Genomic DNA, 18,200 nt, shown 5'->3' on the forward strand with positions numbered 1-18,200 from the left:
AAAGTAGAACCAACATAATTTCTTGATGGTTTAGATATGAGGGACAAAGAAAGAGAGGCCTTCAAGGTTTTGAGCCTGAATGATTGGGAGGATAAAGATGTCAGCAACTGAGGTGGAAAGACTATGAGTAGGGCAGGTTTGGGATAGAAGTGGGGGAGATCGGAAGTCGAGTTTTAGACATGGTAAGTCTCTCCAAAGGGAGATGTGTCCAGGAGGCAGAGGCTATGGAAAAATACGGAGTTCATAGAACACATCTGAGCTGGAGAGATACACTTGGGAATCATCAGTATATGGATGGTATTTGAACTAAGGGAACGGGTGAGCTCACCAAGGAAGTAACTGTGGACAGAGAAGAGGTCCAAAGGCTGCATCCTGGGGCACTCCAACATCAAGAGGTTAAGGGGATAAGTAACAACCAGAGGAGGCCTGGCTGAGAAAGTGACCAGTGAGGCAGGAGAAAAAGCAAAAGAATGTGGGGAAAATGCTCAAATGCTGGTAGTTGAAGGAAGTTGAGAAGTGAGAAATTGATCACTGGATTTAGCAATGTGGAGGTCAGGGCAATAATGACCTTGATAAGATGGTTTTGGTAGAATGTCTTAAGAGAAACTGAAGCAGGGAATTGGAGACTGCGGAGTACAGACAACTCTTTTGAGGAATTTTGCTGCAAATGGAATTAGAGAGATGAGTAGTGGTTGACTAGGGATGTGAGGTATAGAAAATGTTGTTTATTTTTTCTTTTAGGTGGAATAAATAGCAGCATGTTTGTATGCTGATGGGGAGCCTAGCCAATCCCCTGTGATCATTAATATTCTCAAGGTAGTAAGATGGCAGCAGATGGTATGGTTGGGAGGTCACACAAGGACTGCCTACACAACCAACCTCCCCCAGTAGTCTGGTCTACTCTGTTACCTGAAATTCCTACCTCTCGACTCCTCCATTGACTCAGGAGGTCACTTTTAAAATATAAACATTTGGGCCGGCCCTGTGGCTTAGCGGTTAAGTGCGTGCTCTCTGATGCTGGCGGCCCGGGTTCGGATCCCGGGCGCACACAGACGCACCGCTTCTCCGGCCACGCTGAGGCCGTGTCCCACATACAGCAACTAGAAGGATGTGCAACTATGACATACAACTATCTACTGGGGCTTTGGGGTGAAAATAAATAAATAAATCTTTAAAAAAAAAAAAAAAAAAAAAAAAAAAATAAAATATAAACATTTAGGGTCAGTAAGACCTTACAGAGCAATATCATAATTAAGGTCTCCGCCACCTCATCACCCATCACATATTAAGAAACTATTCACCCCCATTAGAAAGTCTGTGGCTTGGAGTTTCAAAATTACAGATGGAGCGGAAGACATGAAATGCTATGAACTTGTGGTAGGAAAGCTTATTTTGCAAGAAAGAATTGGGGAGAAAGAAAACTCTTAGCCCTTTGATCCCACTCCTCATAGAACTTTGTGACCCAGGAAACCAAAGCACCTCCTTTTTGCTGCCCTTTCACCAAAGGACAGGATTACAAAGAGAAAAACTTGGAAATCAACTTTGGATATCTCTGTCGAAGGGTTCTGCATACCTCAGTCAGAACTCAAAGCTTAAATTTTAGCATCCTTCCTCATCCATCCGCGAGCACATGCCTGTGCTCCCTCCTACACACCTAACATTCCCACTTGGATGATATTTCTTTTGTTTCTTCCTCCTGTGGGTCCAAGATCATTCTCCTTCCCTCCTTCTTCTTATAAAAACCAGTTCTCAGAAAAGAATGCCAGAAGAAATGGTGGTTTAGAACTGGCAGGGGTTTTGTGTTAGTTCTCATTTTACAAACGAAGAAACCAATTCTCAGACGGTGAAGTGAACTGTCCAAAAGCCAACAGCCAATTAGTAGAAAAACTACAAAAAAAATTTGACCAATTAATTTACATTGAGGTGTGTTGACTGATATGTTCTCTGACAAAGGCACATTCTAACAGAAGCCGTAGTCCTGGCCAAAGAAATGGATGGTGAAAAGTAGAAACGGAGGGGGAGGATGCTGTCATTTTAGCAGCAGAGCAGTCTTCTGGATGTTTGATATTGCATAAGCAGCTCCCTGATTTGTCTACTCTGGTGGTTCTCAACGGGGGGTGATTTTGCCCCCAAAAGGGACATTTGGCAACGTCTGGAGACATTTTTGATGGTCACGACTGAGGGGAAGGTGCTATTGGCATCTAGTAGGTACAGGTCAGGGATGCTGCTAAATATCGTACAGTGTTTAGGGATGTAGCAGCAGGGATGCTGCTACACATCGTACAGGACGGCCCCACCCCCAATACATGATCCAAAATGTCAATGTTTTAGAAACTCTAGTTTACTCTGAAGGAAAAGGAAGGGAAGAGAGAAGAGAACATTACCAAAAGTTGGCTCTGGAGTAGTGTTCCACGTAGAGCTGTTCATCAGAAAAGGGGGCCAAGTGGATGTCACTGAATGTCGGGAACATCAGTCCTAATGAGCAAAAGACAACAGACCCAGAAGTTGACTCCTTTTGCCTTCTGATTGAGGGGCACACTCACCTGCCGCTTGACCAATTCCATTCTCCCATTCTATTTCAGTTATTACACAACAAGCTAAAACATAATTTTGCCTCAAATCAAGGGTAAGAAAATTAGGCAGAAGATTGGAGGGGATATAAAAAGAGTACCAAAGCAAGTCACAACCTATGTTATAATGAAAGCTTGTAGGGTTTTAGGGGAGGCCTTTAACTGGCCTATTTGCCTTCTCGCTACTGGCTTTTTGCCTTCCTCTACGTCCTGTGTTCGGATTCTGGGCACTTCCTTTATTTATTTTTTCTCTTACTTATTGCAAAAACAACTTAGCTTTGAAAATAATCAACATTCCATCATTCTATCACATTATTATTTTCATTCTTAGACTTTGTCCCAGTATAATCATTTGACTATTTATCTTTTTAGGTGCTGTCAGAATCTACGCTTATATGCAGGCTCACCATCCTCCATGCTGGCAAGCCCACTCTTGCATTTTGTTCCTAACATCTACAGTCACCAGGGGAAAGGCAGATTCTTTCAAGGGCAAATGAACACCTAGACTGGCAAGCCTGAAGTCGGGCCTTCCTGAGCAGGTAGACACAGTGATTAGCATTATTGTTCCTGTCATTTTAGGGAGACTCTTCTTCATAGTCATTTATTAATCTGTACCCGAAAGAAAGATGAACTGTTAACCATATTTCAGAAATGAGGATTGCCTAAGAAATTGGAGATGCTGTCACAATAATAATAATAATAATAATAATAATAATAATGATACCTAAAATTTCTTGATTATGCTAACTCTGCCATAAACTTTTCAATGGGCTTTCCGTGTATTAATTTATTTAATCCTTATAACAATATAAAGTAGGTTCTATTATTATACCCATTTTATAAATAATAAAACTAAGAAACAGGGAAATTAAAGTGACTTGGCCACAATCACAGAACTAATCAGTGGAAGAGAAAAATCCAGGGAGTAGAATCTAATCTGATAGTCAATGGCCCCCATACTTTAACTGTGCTCCCCTCAATGTCTGTTAAAATAGAATAGATCATTTTATGTAGGGTATTTTCAGAAGTAGTCAGAGAAAAAGCACAATTGTAACATCATTCATATGTCCCCAGCTTAATCTCATGTGTCTGTGTCAAAATAATGATTGCTTAGTGGTTTTTCAATTTCAAGACAGAAAGATATTAAACAACTTTAGAAATGTAATATGTATCACTATTTGAGTAAACCTGGGAAGTTTCAAAGGAGGATGTTCTGAGCCCAAGCCTAACAGGAATTCCAAAGATATCAGATAAAATGGAGGAGACAAAATCATCAAAGTTTTAAAATATAAGAAAAATTCCAAGAGTTGAAGAAAATCAGTCTTCTAATTCAACATACTCACTGAATGTCCAGCACAAGAATTAAAAAAGTTTCACACTAAGAAGACTGGAAATAAAGACAAGATACTAAAAACGTCCAGGGGGAAAAACTTCGCCACTCTAAAGGATCAGGAGTTAAAATGGCATTGGACTGCTCAACACCAATATTGGAAACCAGAAGCCAAAAAAAAGATGCCCTAAAAATACTGAGTAAAAATTGTTTTCAAGTTAAAATTCTCTACCAGTAAAAGGATAATACAAGGACTCAATAAAAAGTAACTTCTCAAGCACACTTTCTCTAGAAGCTGTTAGAGAATATTCTTTGGTGAAATGATGAAACCAAGAAAGAGGGAGACAAAAGAATGATGATGGCAAGTCAAAGTATGGTAGCCATGCAATAGGACTGGAGAGCAACCACGCAGGTGTGGTAGAGGAGGACAGAGGGTTACAGAAAGAAGGCTTCCATAGAATAAATATTGATAGGCATCTATCAGACCTTTTGGAGCACGGAAAAAATTAGTCACGAGTATATAGAAAATTAAGCTAATGAAAAACCAAGGCAATTAAAACCTAGGAAAAACAAGAGATTTCATGAGAAAATACATAATCATATGCACTTACTATACCACTTGACTCAGCACTGAACAATATTTACATTGTCATAATAACGTAAACATTGATTATTGATTTAACCAAATAATGATCAAGGTCCATATTTCCTTATATTAAATTTTGAAACCCAAAAACTCTGCAAGGCAACAGATTTTTATAAGTTTGCAACATCATTTGATGGCAAAACCAGACCCGAACTGACATGAGTCTATTTGTAGTCTTCACCTCACTTGGTATCCATATTCATACGTTTTGTGGCAGAAATATTATGTGTTTCATTATGGAATGTTGCCTCAGATCCCACTGGAGGCGTTAAGTAATACATGATATATGACTGTATTACCTTTCCAAAGTCCTCCAGATTTTGAATTCTGAAACATATCTGGCCCCAAGGGTTTGGATAAGAGATTGAGGACCTCTATAAATATATTGAAAGGATGGCGGGAGGGAGGGGGCATCAAGAGGGGAAGGAGCTGCTGTGTAGGAGAGCTAACTTCTCAACCAGAGAGTGACAAGAATAGCAATATGATAATTTTATATAGAAAAATGTAGGTAAATAATAGAAGAAACAGAGACTAGAGTTGAAAGGGAGAGCCTTCGGGGAGCAGTCTCAGGATAGGAAGAGGTGTGGCAGAGGGTTACTATTTTTCATTAGAAGCCTTTTTATTACTATTTGATGTTGTAAACTATGTCTTATTTTGATGGCAAAGAAAAATAATTAGGAAAAAAAAATCAATCATCCTTCTCTCAGGAACACACAGGGTAGAAAGCCGATAAAATCAGTATTCATTTCTGCTTGTCTAGTTAAAGATACATAGCCCACTATAAAATTTCATATCCACTTCACATATCTGGGGAAAAAGGATACCCAGATATTAAGTCTAAATATTCAGCTTAGAGGGGCTCAATAAATGCACGTTAATTACCTATGTTTAAAATCTTATCATATGAAAGCACTTAACCATTTGAAAAATTCCAGAAAAAAATAAAAAATTCTTCCTGGGGGACATTGAGGAGGAAACCCAGGCAGCTTTGTTCCTTTGCTTTCGTCTCCCACAGTTCAATTTCACAGCATGAACACAAGGCTTCCAAGATCTTCCTGGGCTGTTTGACTATGGGAATGCTAATGAAGCTCTTAACATCAGGTATACTTTGCCCAAGTTTATTAATTTATTTTTGCATGAGTTTTTTTTTTTTTTTTACAGTGCCTATTCCTGAATCCCTAAATTTTGAAGAATGTAGGAAATTCGAGATGAGCCTCAAGCTTTACTTATCTGCATATACTGGTAACTTGGTGAGTACGAGTTGTACTTTTATTCACTATTTTGTCTTCATAGGATATCAAGGTAGGAAACCACAACATGGGCAATTTAAAGTAAATAAAATTGGGGTAAGGAGCTGCAATTCTTATGAGAGATGCAACTGTTAAAATTGGCCAGTTACTTTCTACGCCTGAATTGAAAAAAATGTGCTATTGGAACGTATCCACTCTCTCTGGTGAAGAGTGGAAAATAAGTGTTTGTGCAGGAGTTGTGAGCAGGGGCTTCAGGGCCAGACAGGCCTGGGTTCTAATCCCTGCTCTGACACTTGTTAGAGGTGTGTCCTTGCCAAGTTGCTTTCCCCCAACATGCCTCAGTTTTCTATAAAGTGGGGATCATAATAGCGCCTCCTGCTAACCCAGATCTCAATCTTGGCACTACTGACATTTTGGGCTGGATGACTCTTTGACATGGGGGTCTCTCCTGTACATTGAAGGTTGTTTAGCAGCATCCCTGGCCTCTCGCACAAGAAGCCTGTAGCACCCCCTCCCCCAGGCGTGACAACCCAAAATGTCTCCAGACATTGCCAAACCTTCCCTTCAGAAGGAATATAAAATCACCAAGACCCTCAGCACCTTCAGATATATTAAAAACCCTCATTCACACTTTATAAGGTTTTTGTAAATTAATTTATGCATATTGCTTAGCACATGCAGACACTTGGTAAGCACAAAAAGAATATTGGATTTTACATTACTATCTCAATTATATGTAGTGATCACAGGGAAATAGAGGCGTTCAGTAGGAAAAGAATATGGAACAAAGAACAAGCAGACTCCAAAGAGTTTCTCACATTATAGAAGGCCAACACTTGGAAGGACTTGAGAGGTTATTTTTAATAATACAGATGAGGAAACCAAAGCCAAAAGGTCAAGTGTTAGGCCAAATTCCTTAAGGAAGAAAGTGACAGAAACGAGACAAAAATACAGACCTCTGAACTGGTCCTGTATACCATATTGAATACTGTGCAGCACATTGCCATCTTTGTCTTCATGGTTGGAGACTAGCTTATTGGTTATGGGAGATAAGATGAGATAATCAAAGAATTGGTGAAATAGAAATGCTCTCTCCTCCTTTCTGTCCAGAATTAAATGTGGGGGAAAGAGGATGGCAACTTTTACAGAAAAGTTAGGCTATTTTCTGAACCAGGAATTGGCCAACTCACCATTTGCTTTCAGCCATTTTTTTGAATGAAGGTAACTCTCCAGCATCCTTTCATTGAACAGCATGTATCCCATCGGTTCGGAAATGATGACATCTACAGCCTCGGGAAGTGAGATTTCTTCAATTTTCCCTGGCAAAACAATGATCTTGTCTGAAAGGTGGTTATTTTTCACTAGCATCTGAAAAAGATAAAATAGGGTAACAGTACTATTGTTACACAAAATCTTATGAAAAATAAGTTTTAAAGGTTAGGGGTTGACAGTGTGATAGGGATCAGAGGGAAGTGACATATTTGTTTCTATAAAAACTTTAAAAAATACTTTTCTACTGCACAAATATTTCACATTTACTATAGATAAATTAGAAGATATAGATATGGAGCAAATAAAAACATCTATAATCATACAAATAATAACTATTAATAGTTTGATGTATACCCTTCCAGACTCTTTATACAAATATACACTTGTGTGTGTGTGCGCACGCACGCGCGTGCGTGTGTGTGTGCGTGCACATGTACTTTGGGGGGGATTGTTTTTTATTAATGGTTTCAGCTTATTTCCCATTGTTCTACCTGCAATAAAGATGCCAAAAAGCTCTGTACAATAATCTTGCACAAATTAACGATCCTGATCCTTATTAAATTATCCCTTGGTCTTTTGATTCCAAAAATAAATAATACCATGTTCATTAACCTTTCTTTAGAAGTACATTTTACAGTTATGTACTCATTTTTCTTTGATGTCCTCTGTATTCTATTTAATAACTTTGAACTCTCTTAAAAGAGGGAATTGGAAGAGAAATATATTTATTTCTAATATATTTCTTCTTAATGCCAAATATGACAAAGTGATTGCATTATTACATTGATGTCTGTCTACTGCCTGAAAAAAATATTTCCTAATAAACATCTTATATGTACCAGCATAAACATATACAGCACATTCCTTTTCAAGCTGTGGTTCCCTGAGACTCTTAGATCTCTGCTCATTGCATTTATACATAGTCAGAGACTTTCCATCTTGTATTTTCATAACCCGATCCTTTTCTTCATCCTAAATGCATCATACCATGTATCTGTCAAGATTCAGTTGCACCTTCTGAATTTCTGATCACTTCCTCACATGGCTAGGGTATCTTTCACCTCGAATCCTATCTTGTAGGATTCTGCTCACCAACATGTGCCCTATAAGCTTATTAAATGTCTTTTCTACTTATACTTTTTAAAAAAGATATCAAGTAATCTCTGATCTAAGGAAAAACAATGAAGAAAACTATCTGAACATGCCATCCATTATCAACATTTATCCATGCACAATGCCTCTTGGATTTCCATTCTATCATCATTCCACACATGGAAGTCAAGTTCATGGGGTTCTGTGGAGACAAGGCCTAAAGGTTAAAGCTTTTGGTGCCCTGCTTTTCTCTGTACATTCTCTTCTCAGGAGAGTCCACTCATCCGCACAGATCTAAGTGTCCACTGTGGACAACTGTCCAAATGACATCTTTAGGTTCGCTCTCTCACCTGAGCTCCGGCCATCACCTGGACCTTTCCAGCAATGTACTTTGTCAGCTCCTCAATATCAGCAAGTAAAGAGCCAACCTCAGCTTCTTGAAAACCAACCATTCCTCCTTTAAGTTTCCTTAAAGTCTTAATATAATCTTGTCTTTCCTCGATTCTGTTTTGGTCACTAATCCCATAATCCTCAATAGCCTGGAGGCATACATAGTTGCTTCCCACAGACAATTAGTTACTATGTTTTCTTATTTAGACTTTTCAGATATGTCTCATTTTCACCTTTCCCTTTCTGCCTGCATCAACTCCTCCAGTTCCTAATAGCTTCAAATCTGCAATTTAAAAATAGCATTTATATCATGAAAATAATAATAGTAGTGCCTACTTCATAGGCCCACTGGAGGCTAAATCAAGATAAGGCATATTATAGGTTGGTAGATATGAAAATGATCATTATTGTCATATTATTTTAATTAAAGAATACTGTTTATTAAAAAAGAGAAATGCAGATGAGCAAAAACATGAAAATAAAAATCACTTGTATTCCCATCATCCAGATGTAGGCAGGGTATATTTCCTAGTAGACATTTAAGTCTATCTCTGTTTATAGAAATACATCACATTTTGTAACACTTCATAATCTTTTTTCATGTAACACGTTTTAGACTAGTCTTCTGAATATTTTTTACACCATGGCACACATAAAAAAATAACAATAATTTTATGGCACATGAGGGTGAAAAGGAAAAGTTTCTTGCAGTTAGAGATATTTGAACTGGGGGCTCATCCCACACGAGACCCTGACCAGCTCCCATGAGGGCAAAGGGCATCAAAACTCATACCTGGCACACTTGTTGGAAAGCTCTGTTTTAGACATCTTTACGTGAATTGCTCTGCAACACAATTTTTATTGGCTGTATAGAATTTCATAGATGTCCCTTGATTCATTTAACCAGCCCCGTGCACAAGGAGTGGGTGGAGAGTGTGGGGCGGTGGTGGAGTGTGTGGGGCTCCCGCCATGGAGAGACTGGGTCCGCTTGGGGAGGTCAGGGCGCGCACACGGGGCAGGACTGTGTTGACTGTGTGTGTGGACCTGTGGGCGGCAGGGCTTGTCAGCTGCAGAAGACTTGTGCTTCTCAAAGACCCACATAGGGGGTTTGCCCCACCTTCCAAAGCCTGAAACAATTGGGTGCTCCTGTGCCTGAGGCCAGCCCCACCCAGCTGCAATCCTCAGAGAGCTGACAAGAGACCTAATAGGCTAGAGGCTTACAGCAATTGTAAGCCCCTGAGCCTAACAACCTGCCACGCTGGGGGCCTACTCACTTAAAAGAAATACTGCAACACAAATGTGGTATTAGAACTTACAGCCAACTGTGCTGGGGCTCCCCACACCTGATAAAGAGACTGAAGGGCCCACAACAACTACAAGCAGCTGAGCATTACAACAGCTGGCCAGGAGCATAACTCAGACTCCCTGGGCGCCTACAGGGAGAGCAAACAGGCCACAACAGAAGGACACACATAGCCCACATAGGGGTCACCCCTGGAACATTGAGAACTGAGGGAAGCACACTGGAAGCCTCCAAGGGCATCACTTACATAAGGTCACCTATCCAAGAGCAGGAGACGTAGCTGACCTACCTAATACGTAGACACAAGCACAGGGAAAGAGGCAAAATGAGGAGGCAAAGGAATACATTCCAAGTAAGGGAACAGGACAAAACCCCAGAAAAGGAACTAAGTGAAACAGAAATGAGCAACCTACCTGACAGAGAGTTCAAACTAAGAGTGTTAAGGATGCTCACTGATCTGGGGAGAAGAATAGATGAACTCAGTGAGAATGTCAACAAAGAAATGGAAGATATAAAAAAGAACCAATCAGAAATGAAGAATACAACACTGGAAATGAAAAATTCATTAGAGGGACTCAAAAGCAGAGTAGAGGATACAGAAGAACGGATCTGTGAGCTGGACGAAAGACTAGAAGAAATTACCCAAGGTGAACAGGTAAAAGAGAAAAGAATTAAAAAGAGTGAGGACAGTCTAAGGGACCTCTGGGACAACATCAAGCGCACTAACATCCGTGTTATAGGTGTCTCGGAAGGAGAAGAGCGAGACAAGGGGGCAGAGAATCTATTTCAAGAAATAATAGATGAAAGCTTCCCTAACCTAAGGAAGGAAACAGACATCCAGGTACAGGAAGCACAGAGAGCCCCAAACAAGATAAACCCAAAGAGGCCCACACCAAGACACATCATAATCAAAATGTCCAGAATTAAAGATAAAGAGAGAATCCTAAAAGCCGCAAGACAATGTCAAGTTACATATAAAGGAAACCCCATAAGGCTATCAGCTGACTTCTCAGCAGAAACCTTACAGTCTGGAAGAGAATGGCACAATATATTTAAAGTGCTAAAAGGAAAAAACTTACAGCCAAGAATACTCTACCCAGCAAGGTTATCATTCAAAATGGAAGGAGAGATCAAAATTTTCCCAGACAAGCAAAAATTAAAGGAGTTTGTCACCAAGAAACCAGTGCTACAAGAAATGTTAAAGGGACTGATTTAAGGGGAAAAGAGAAGACCACAAATAGGAAAAATTATCTATTTCCATGATAAGAAGGTAATGGATACAAATGCACAAAAAAGAGGTTAGATATGATATCAAAAATATAAAAGGAGGGAGGAGGGGAGTTAAAGAGTACAGCTTTCAGACAGAGGTCAAACAAGTGACCATCAATTCTGTATAGAAGAAGAAAGGAACAGAGAAGGACTACTAAAACACTGAGAAAAAAAAAAAAGTTAAAAAATGGCAGTAAGTACATACTTATCAATAGCTACTTTAAACATCAATGGACTAAATGCTCCAATTAAAAGGCATAGGGTGGCTGACTGGATAAAATTTTTAAACAAGACCCATATATATGCTGCATACAAGAGACACACTTCAGACCTAAAGACACTCACAAACTGAAAGTGAAGGGATGGAAAAAGATACTCCACGCAAATGGCAATGAAAAGAAAGCTGGGGTAGCAGTACTCATATCAGACAAAATAGACTTTAAAACAAAAACTGTAAAAAGAGACAAAGAAGGGCATTACATATTGATCAAGGGAACAATCCAACAAGAGGATATAACACTTGTAAATATCTACGCACCCAATGTAGGTGCACCTAAATATATAAAGCAATTATTAACAGACATAAAAACAGAAATAGACAGTAACACAATAATAGTAGGGGACTTTAACACTCCACTTACACCAACGGATAGATCATCCAAACAGAAGATCAATAAGGAAACATTGGCCTTAAACGACACACTAGAACAGATGGACCTAGTAGATATATACAGAGCATTCCATCCAAAAACCGAAGAATACACGTTCTTTTCAAATGCACATGGAACGTTCTCCAGGATTGATCACATATTAGGCCACAAAACAAGTCTCCATAAATTTAAGAAGATTGAAATAATACCAAGCATCTTTTCTGACCACAACAGTATGAAACTAGAAATCAACTATAGGAAGAAAATCAGAAAAGCCATAAATACGTGGAGATTAAACAAAATGCTACTGAACAACGACTGGGTTAACGAAGAAATCAAAGAAGAAATCAAAAAATACCTGGAGACAAATGAAAATGAAAATACGACATGCCAGAATTTATGGGATACAGCAAAAGCAGTTCTAAGAGGGAAGTTTATAGCGATACAGGCCTATCTCAACAAACAAGAAAAATCTCAAATAAACAATCTAACAATGCACCTAAAGGAACCGGAAAAAGAAGAACAAACAAAGCCCCAAATCAGTAGAAGAAGGGAAATCATAAAAATCAGAGCAGAAATAAATGAAATAGAGACCAAAAAAACAATAGAAAAAATTAATAAAACCAAGAGCTGGTTCTTTGAAAAGATCAACAAAATTGACAAACCTTTAGCTAGACTCACCAAGAAAAAACGAGAAGGCACAAATAAGTAAAATCAGAAATGAAAGAGGAGAGGTTACAACAGACACCTCAGAAATACAAAAGATTATAAGAGAATACTATGAAAAGCTATATGCCAACCAATGCGACAATCTGGAAGAAATGGATAAATTCTTAGAATCATACAACCTTCCAAAACTGGATCGAGAAGAAGTAGAGAATTTGAATAGACCAATCACCAGTAAGGAGATTGAAACAGTAATCAAAAACCTCCCCAAAAATAGAAGTCCAGGACCAGACGGCTTCCCTGGTGAATTCTACCAAACATTCAAAGAAGACTTAATACCTATCCTTCTCAAACTCTTCCAAAAAATTGAGGAGGGGGGAAGCTCCCTAACTCATTCTACGAAGCCGACATTACCCTGATACCAAAACCAGACAAGGACAACACAAAAAAAGAAAATTACAGGCCAATATCACTGATGAACATCAATGCAAAAATCGTCAACAAAATACTAGCAAATCGCATACAACAATACGTTAAAAAGATTATACACCATGATCAAGTGGGATTTATTCCAGGGACGCAGGGATGGTTTAACATTCGCAAATCAATCAACGTAACACACCACATTAATAAAATGAAGAATAAAAATCACATGATCATCTCCATAGATGCAGAGAAAGCATTTGACAAGATACAGCATCCATTTATGATAAAAAGTCTGAATAAAATGGGTATAGAAGGAAAGTACCTCAACATAATAAAGACCATATATGACAAACCCACAGTGAATATCATCCTCAATGGTGAAAAACTGAAAGCTATCCCTCTAAGAACAGGAACCAGACAAGGATGCCCACTGTCACCACTCCTATTTAACATAGTACTGGAAGTCCTAGCCAGAGCAATCAGGCAAGAGAAAGAAATAAAAGGAATCCAAATTGGAAAGGAAGAAGTGAAACTGTCACTATTTGCAGATGACATGATTTTATATATAGAAAACCCTAAAGAATCCACCAGAAAACTTTTAGAAGTAATAAACGAATATGGTAAAGTTGCAGGATACAAAATCAACATACAAAAATCAGTTGCATTTCTGTACACTAACAACGAAGTAGCAGAAAGAGAAATTAAGAATACCATCCCATTTACAATTGAAACAAAAAGAATAAAATACTAGGAATAAACTTAACTAAAGAGGTGAAAGATCTGTACACCGAAAACTATAAAACATTTCTGAAAGAAATTGAAGAAGACACAAAGAAATGGAAAGATATTCCGTGCTCTTGGATTGGAAGAATTAACATAGTTAAGATGTCCATACTTCCTAAAGCCATCTATAGATTCAATGCAATCCCTATCAAAGTTTCAACAACATTTTTCACAGAAATAGAACAAAGAATCCTAAAATTTATATGGAACAACAAAAGACCCCGAATAGCTAAAGGAATCCTGAGAAAAAAGAACAAAGCTGGAGGTATCACACTCCCTGATTTCAAAATATACTACAAACCTATAGTAACCAAAACAGCATGGTACTGGCACAAAAACAGACACACAGATCAATGGAATAGAATCGAAAGCCCAGAAATAAACCCACACATCTATGGACAGCTAATCTTTGACAAAGGAGCCAAGAACATACAATGGGGAAAAGAAAGTCTCTTCAACAAATGGTGTTGGGAAAACTGGATAGCCACATGCAAAAAAATGAAAGTAGACTCTTACCTTACACCATACACAAAAATTAACTCCAAATGGATTAAAGACTTGAATGTAAGACCTGAAACTGTGAAAGTTCTAGAAGAAAACATAGGCAGTACGCTCTTCGACATTGGTCTTAGCAACATCTTTTCAAACACCACGTCTGACGGGGCATGAGAAACAACAGAAAAAATAAACAAATGGGACTACATCAAACTAAAAAGCTTCTGCACAGCAAAGGAAACCATCAACAAAACGAAAGGACAACCTAACAATTGGGAGAAGATATGTGCAAACCATGCTTCTGATAAGGGCTTAATCTCCAAAATATATAAAGAACTCATGCATCTCAACAACTAAAAAACTACCAACCCAATTAAAAAATGGGCAAAAGACCTGAACAGACATTTCTCCAAAGAAGATATACAGATGGCCAACAGACACATGAAAAGATGTTCAAAATCACTAACTATCAGGGAAATGCAAATCAAAACTACAATGAGATATCACCTCACGCCAGTCAGAATGGCTATAATTAACAAGACAGGAAACAACATGTGTTGGAGAGGATGTGGAGAGAAGGGAACTCTCATACACTGCTGGTGGGAGTGCAAACTGGTGCAGCCACTATGGAAAACAGTATGGAGATTCCTCAAAAAATCAAGGATAGAACTACCATATGATCCAGCTATTCCACTGCTGGGTATTTATCCAAAGAACTTGAAAACACCAATTTGTAAAGGTACATGCACCCCTGTGTTCATTGCAGTGTTATTCACAATAGCCAAGACTTGGAAGCAACCTAAGTGCCCATCAAGGGACGAATGGATAAAGAAGCTGTGGTATATATACACAATGGAATACTACTCAGCCATAAGAAACGATGAAATCCAGCCATTTGTGACAACATGGATGGACATTGAGGGTATAATGCAAAGTGAAATAAGTCAGAGGGAGAAGGTCACATACCGTATGATTTCCTTCATTAAGTAGTAGATAATAACAACAATAAACAAACACATAGGGACAGAGATTGGATTGGTGGTTACCAGAGGGGAAGGGGGGAGGGAGGAGGGTGAAAGGGATAATTCGGTACATGTGTGTGGTGATGGGTTGTAATTAGTATTTTGGTGGTGAACATGATGTAATCTATGCAGAAATAGAAGTATAATGATGTACACCTGAAATTTCTGCAATGTTATAAACCAATGTTACTGCAATAAACAAAAAATTAAACAACAAAAAAAAACTTAAGATGTTGGTAACTTTATTTTGAGGAAGATCAGCCCTGTGCTAACATCTGCCAATCCTCCTCTTTTTTTACTGAGGAAGACTGGCCCTGGGCTAACATCCGTGCCCATCTTCCTCCACTTTATATAGGACGCCGGCACAGCATGGCTTGCCAAGCGGTGTGTCAGTGAGTGCCCGAACCGGCGAACCCCGGGCCACCGCAGCGGAGAGCACACACTTAACTGCTTGAACCACCAGGCCGGCCCCAAGATGTTGGTAACTTTTGAGAGTGAAGGGAGGGCATGGAATCTGGGAGAAGCATTTAGGAATTTTAATACATAGCTATATTATTCTAGTTCTTAAATTGGGCTGTGGGGATATATGTGTTTATTTGGTTATTCTTTATATCTCATATTTAAATTCACCTCTATTTTTGTATGCATGAAATATAATAGGAAATTTAAAATTATGCTATTAATAGATAAGTTTGATATAATCATAATGAATGAATGCAGATTAAAAAGACAAACTGATTTCTGCAATCAGAAAGAAGCTACTAGACATGGAAGACAGATTAAAACGAAGTAGCACAAAGGTAATTAATGTCTAAGAAGTATAGAAAAATGAAATGGAAAAATCACTCCAAGCTTTATAAAAGAAAATTTCCCTGAATCTGTTAACAGAAAAAAATACATAGTAGTCATGGGAAAATTTCATACAGTGATAGTAATATGGAAATACATTCTAGTCAAGATTTTGGATTTAAAGAAAAAAGAATGAATTCCTTGGGCACCCAGGCAGAAAAATAAATCACCTTGAAAGCAAAAGAAAATCAGGCTGGCATTAGACTCCTCTATAGTCACATTCATTTTAAGAAGGCAATGAGACAATGTCTACAAAATTTAGAAAAAAAAAAAATGTGACCAAAAGAAGATTAAATCCAGAGAAGGTGTTATTCACATTTTCAACATGCAAGAACTCAGGGTAAATAGCACACTAAGCCCTTCTTCAAAAAATGCTTTGCCAAAAAGAAAAAAAGAAATCTACATAATTAAGAGATGAATTAAATAGGGGCCGGCCCAGTGGCATAGGGGTTAAGTTTACATACTCCGCTTCAAGGGCCCAGGGTTCCCAGGTTTGGATCCTGGGCGCAGACCTAAGCACTGCCTATTAAGCCATGCTGTGGCAGCATCCCATATAAAGTAGAGGAAGATGGGCGTGGATGTTAGCCCAGGGCCAATCTTCCTCAGCAAAAAGAGGAGGATTGGCAACAGACATTAGCTCAGGAATAAATCTTCCTCATCAAAAAAAAAAAAAAAAGATGAATTAAATAAACATTGGTAATAAAAAAGCTGTAATAAAAAGACCAATGGTTAGAAATTAATCCATTTAATTATAGAATACCAAAAAATTGCATGAATTTTGGTTATATTTCAAAGAGAATTACATTACACTTTGACAATATAAAAACATATAACTAACAAAAGGGAAAAGAGGAAGGAGGAGATACGAGTGTGTTGCTGACTTCATTTCTTTAAAAGGAAGGAGTAAATTTTTATCATGAAGTTAAAAAAAATTCTAATTTCTTAATGTTTCCATAACTTTAGAGAAATCCTTTAGGAAGTCATTTCTCTTTGAGTGAAGAAACACGTATTTAAAGTTAAGCAATTTCTTTTCTTTTATCTCAGTTGTTTTCCTTCTGTTAAATTCAATAAAATTTGATTTAATTTAATATTTTTTTACTTAAAATACTATAGATCATATAACCTCTTTTTCCTAAACGTATTTCTCTTTAGCCATTCTTCTCTTTGTATATTTGCATATATTAATGATGATTATTATGAGTAGTTTTAACTTTTTCTTCTTTGTTAAATTTCTGAATTGCTTAATTTATTATAAGGTACTATTTTTATAAAAACAGCAAAGTGATTTTTCTTTAAAGAAAATATTAGTAAAAGCAGAGATCTAAGCAAATATATCTGCCTCCTCTCTTTTCTGAGATTCCACAGAAATAGGGAAAATGACATAAATCACAAAGAAACCTTAATATGCACGTACATTAAAAAGAGCTAGCAAGGGAGGAGAAAGTTTGAGGGAATTCTAGAAGACAGAAAGCAGATTGGATTGGATTGATGGAGACAGAGTACATTATTCTGAATCCCTAAATATCAGAGCTAAGGAAGTTTTCCTGTAAGGGAGTTTAGGAGGAAATATCCTAATTTTGAGTCAGCAAATGCCAGAAGCAGAGGCAGCCCACAGGATTATCATCTCAGCTAGTATGCCCCCCTCCACCTTAGGTATATGGACTCAATGAGGCTGCCATCACTGGGTTTTGTCCCCGGCTAAAGTTTTAGTACAGCTTTCTGTGATTTGTCTTAGAAGGGATCTTAGTGTGGATACTGAAGCCAGAAAGAGAGACAGAGCAGAGCCTGGGATAACTTTGGATTCTAATTTCAGACTCTGAGGGGAGAAAACTATGAGGCAGTGCCACTCAAAGTTCCATTCCCAAAGACAAAACTTATATTTCGGCAGTAGTGCAGGCCCCGAGGCTACCAGTGAGCTGCACATCCAGGTATACATCCAGGGAAGCTTACCTGTCACACACCTTCCCCACTTAGGAAAAGGCTTTGGTTTGCCCTCCCTCCTAAGGGAGAGACCTGTTGGGAACACAGATCCACAGTAACTGTCTGTACTAAGCAATCTAGTTCTTCATTCATCAGTTAAGAATGAGAAAACAAGGATCTCCAGACACTGGAGGAAAATAAACAGCATGAAAGAGAAAATTGGAGATTAATAAATAGAACAAATGACTCTAAGGGAAACAGAGATAA

The 18,200-nt window shown here is 38.2% G+C and overlaps 1 protein-coding gene across 1 annotated transcript in view; it reads right to left on the reverse strand.

Annotated features, from left to right (window-relative positions):
• Window positions 1–18,200, reverse strand: part of LOC101396145 (histone-arginine methyltransferase CARM1-like) — a 244,928-nt gene that overhangs the window by 34,346 nt on the left and 192,382 nt on the right. Inside the window, exons 6-7 of the mRNA XM_087444209.1 lie at window positions 6,987–7,164; window positions 2,385–2,475 (exon numbers count right to left, since the gene is read on the reverse strand). Of these exons, the coding sequence (XP_087300335.1) occupies window positions 2,385–2,475; window positions 6,987–7,164 (269 nt within the window). The remainder of the gene's footprint in view (window positions 1–2,384; window positions 2,476–6,986; window positions 7,165–18,200) is intronic.

This window comes from Ceratotherium simum, chromosome 20 (genome assembly GCF_057802395.1).
Source record: "Ceratotherium simum simum isolate JZ-2026a chromosome 20, ASM5780239v1, whole genome shotgun sequence".
Classification (NCBI taxonomy): domain Eukaryota; kingdom Metazoa; phylum Chordata; class Mammalia; order Perissodactyla; family Rhinocerotidae; genus Ceratotherium; species Ceratotherium simum.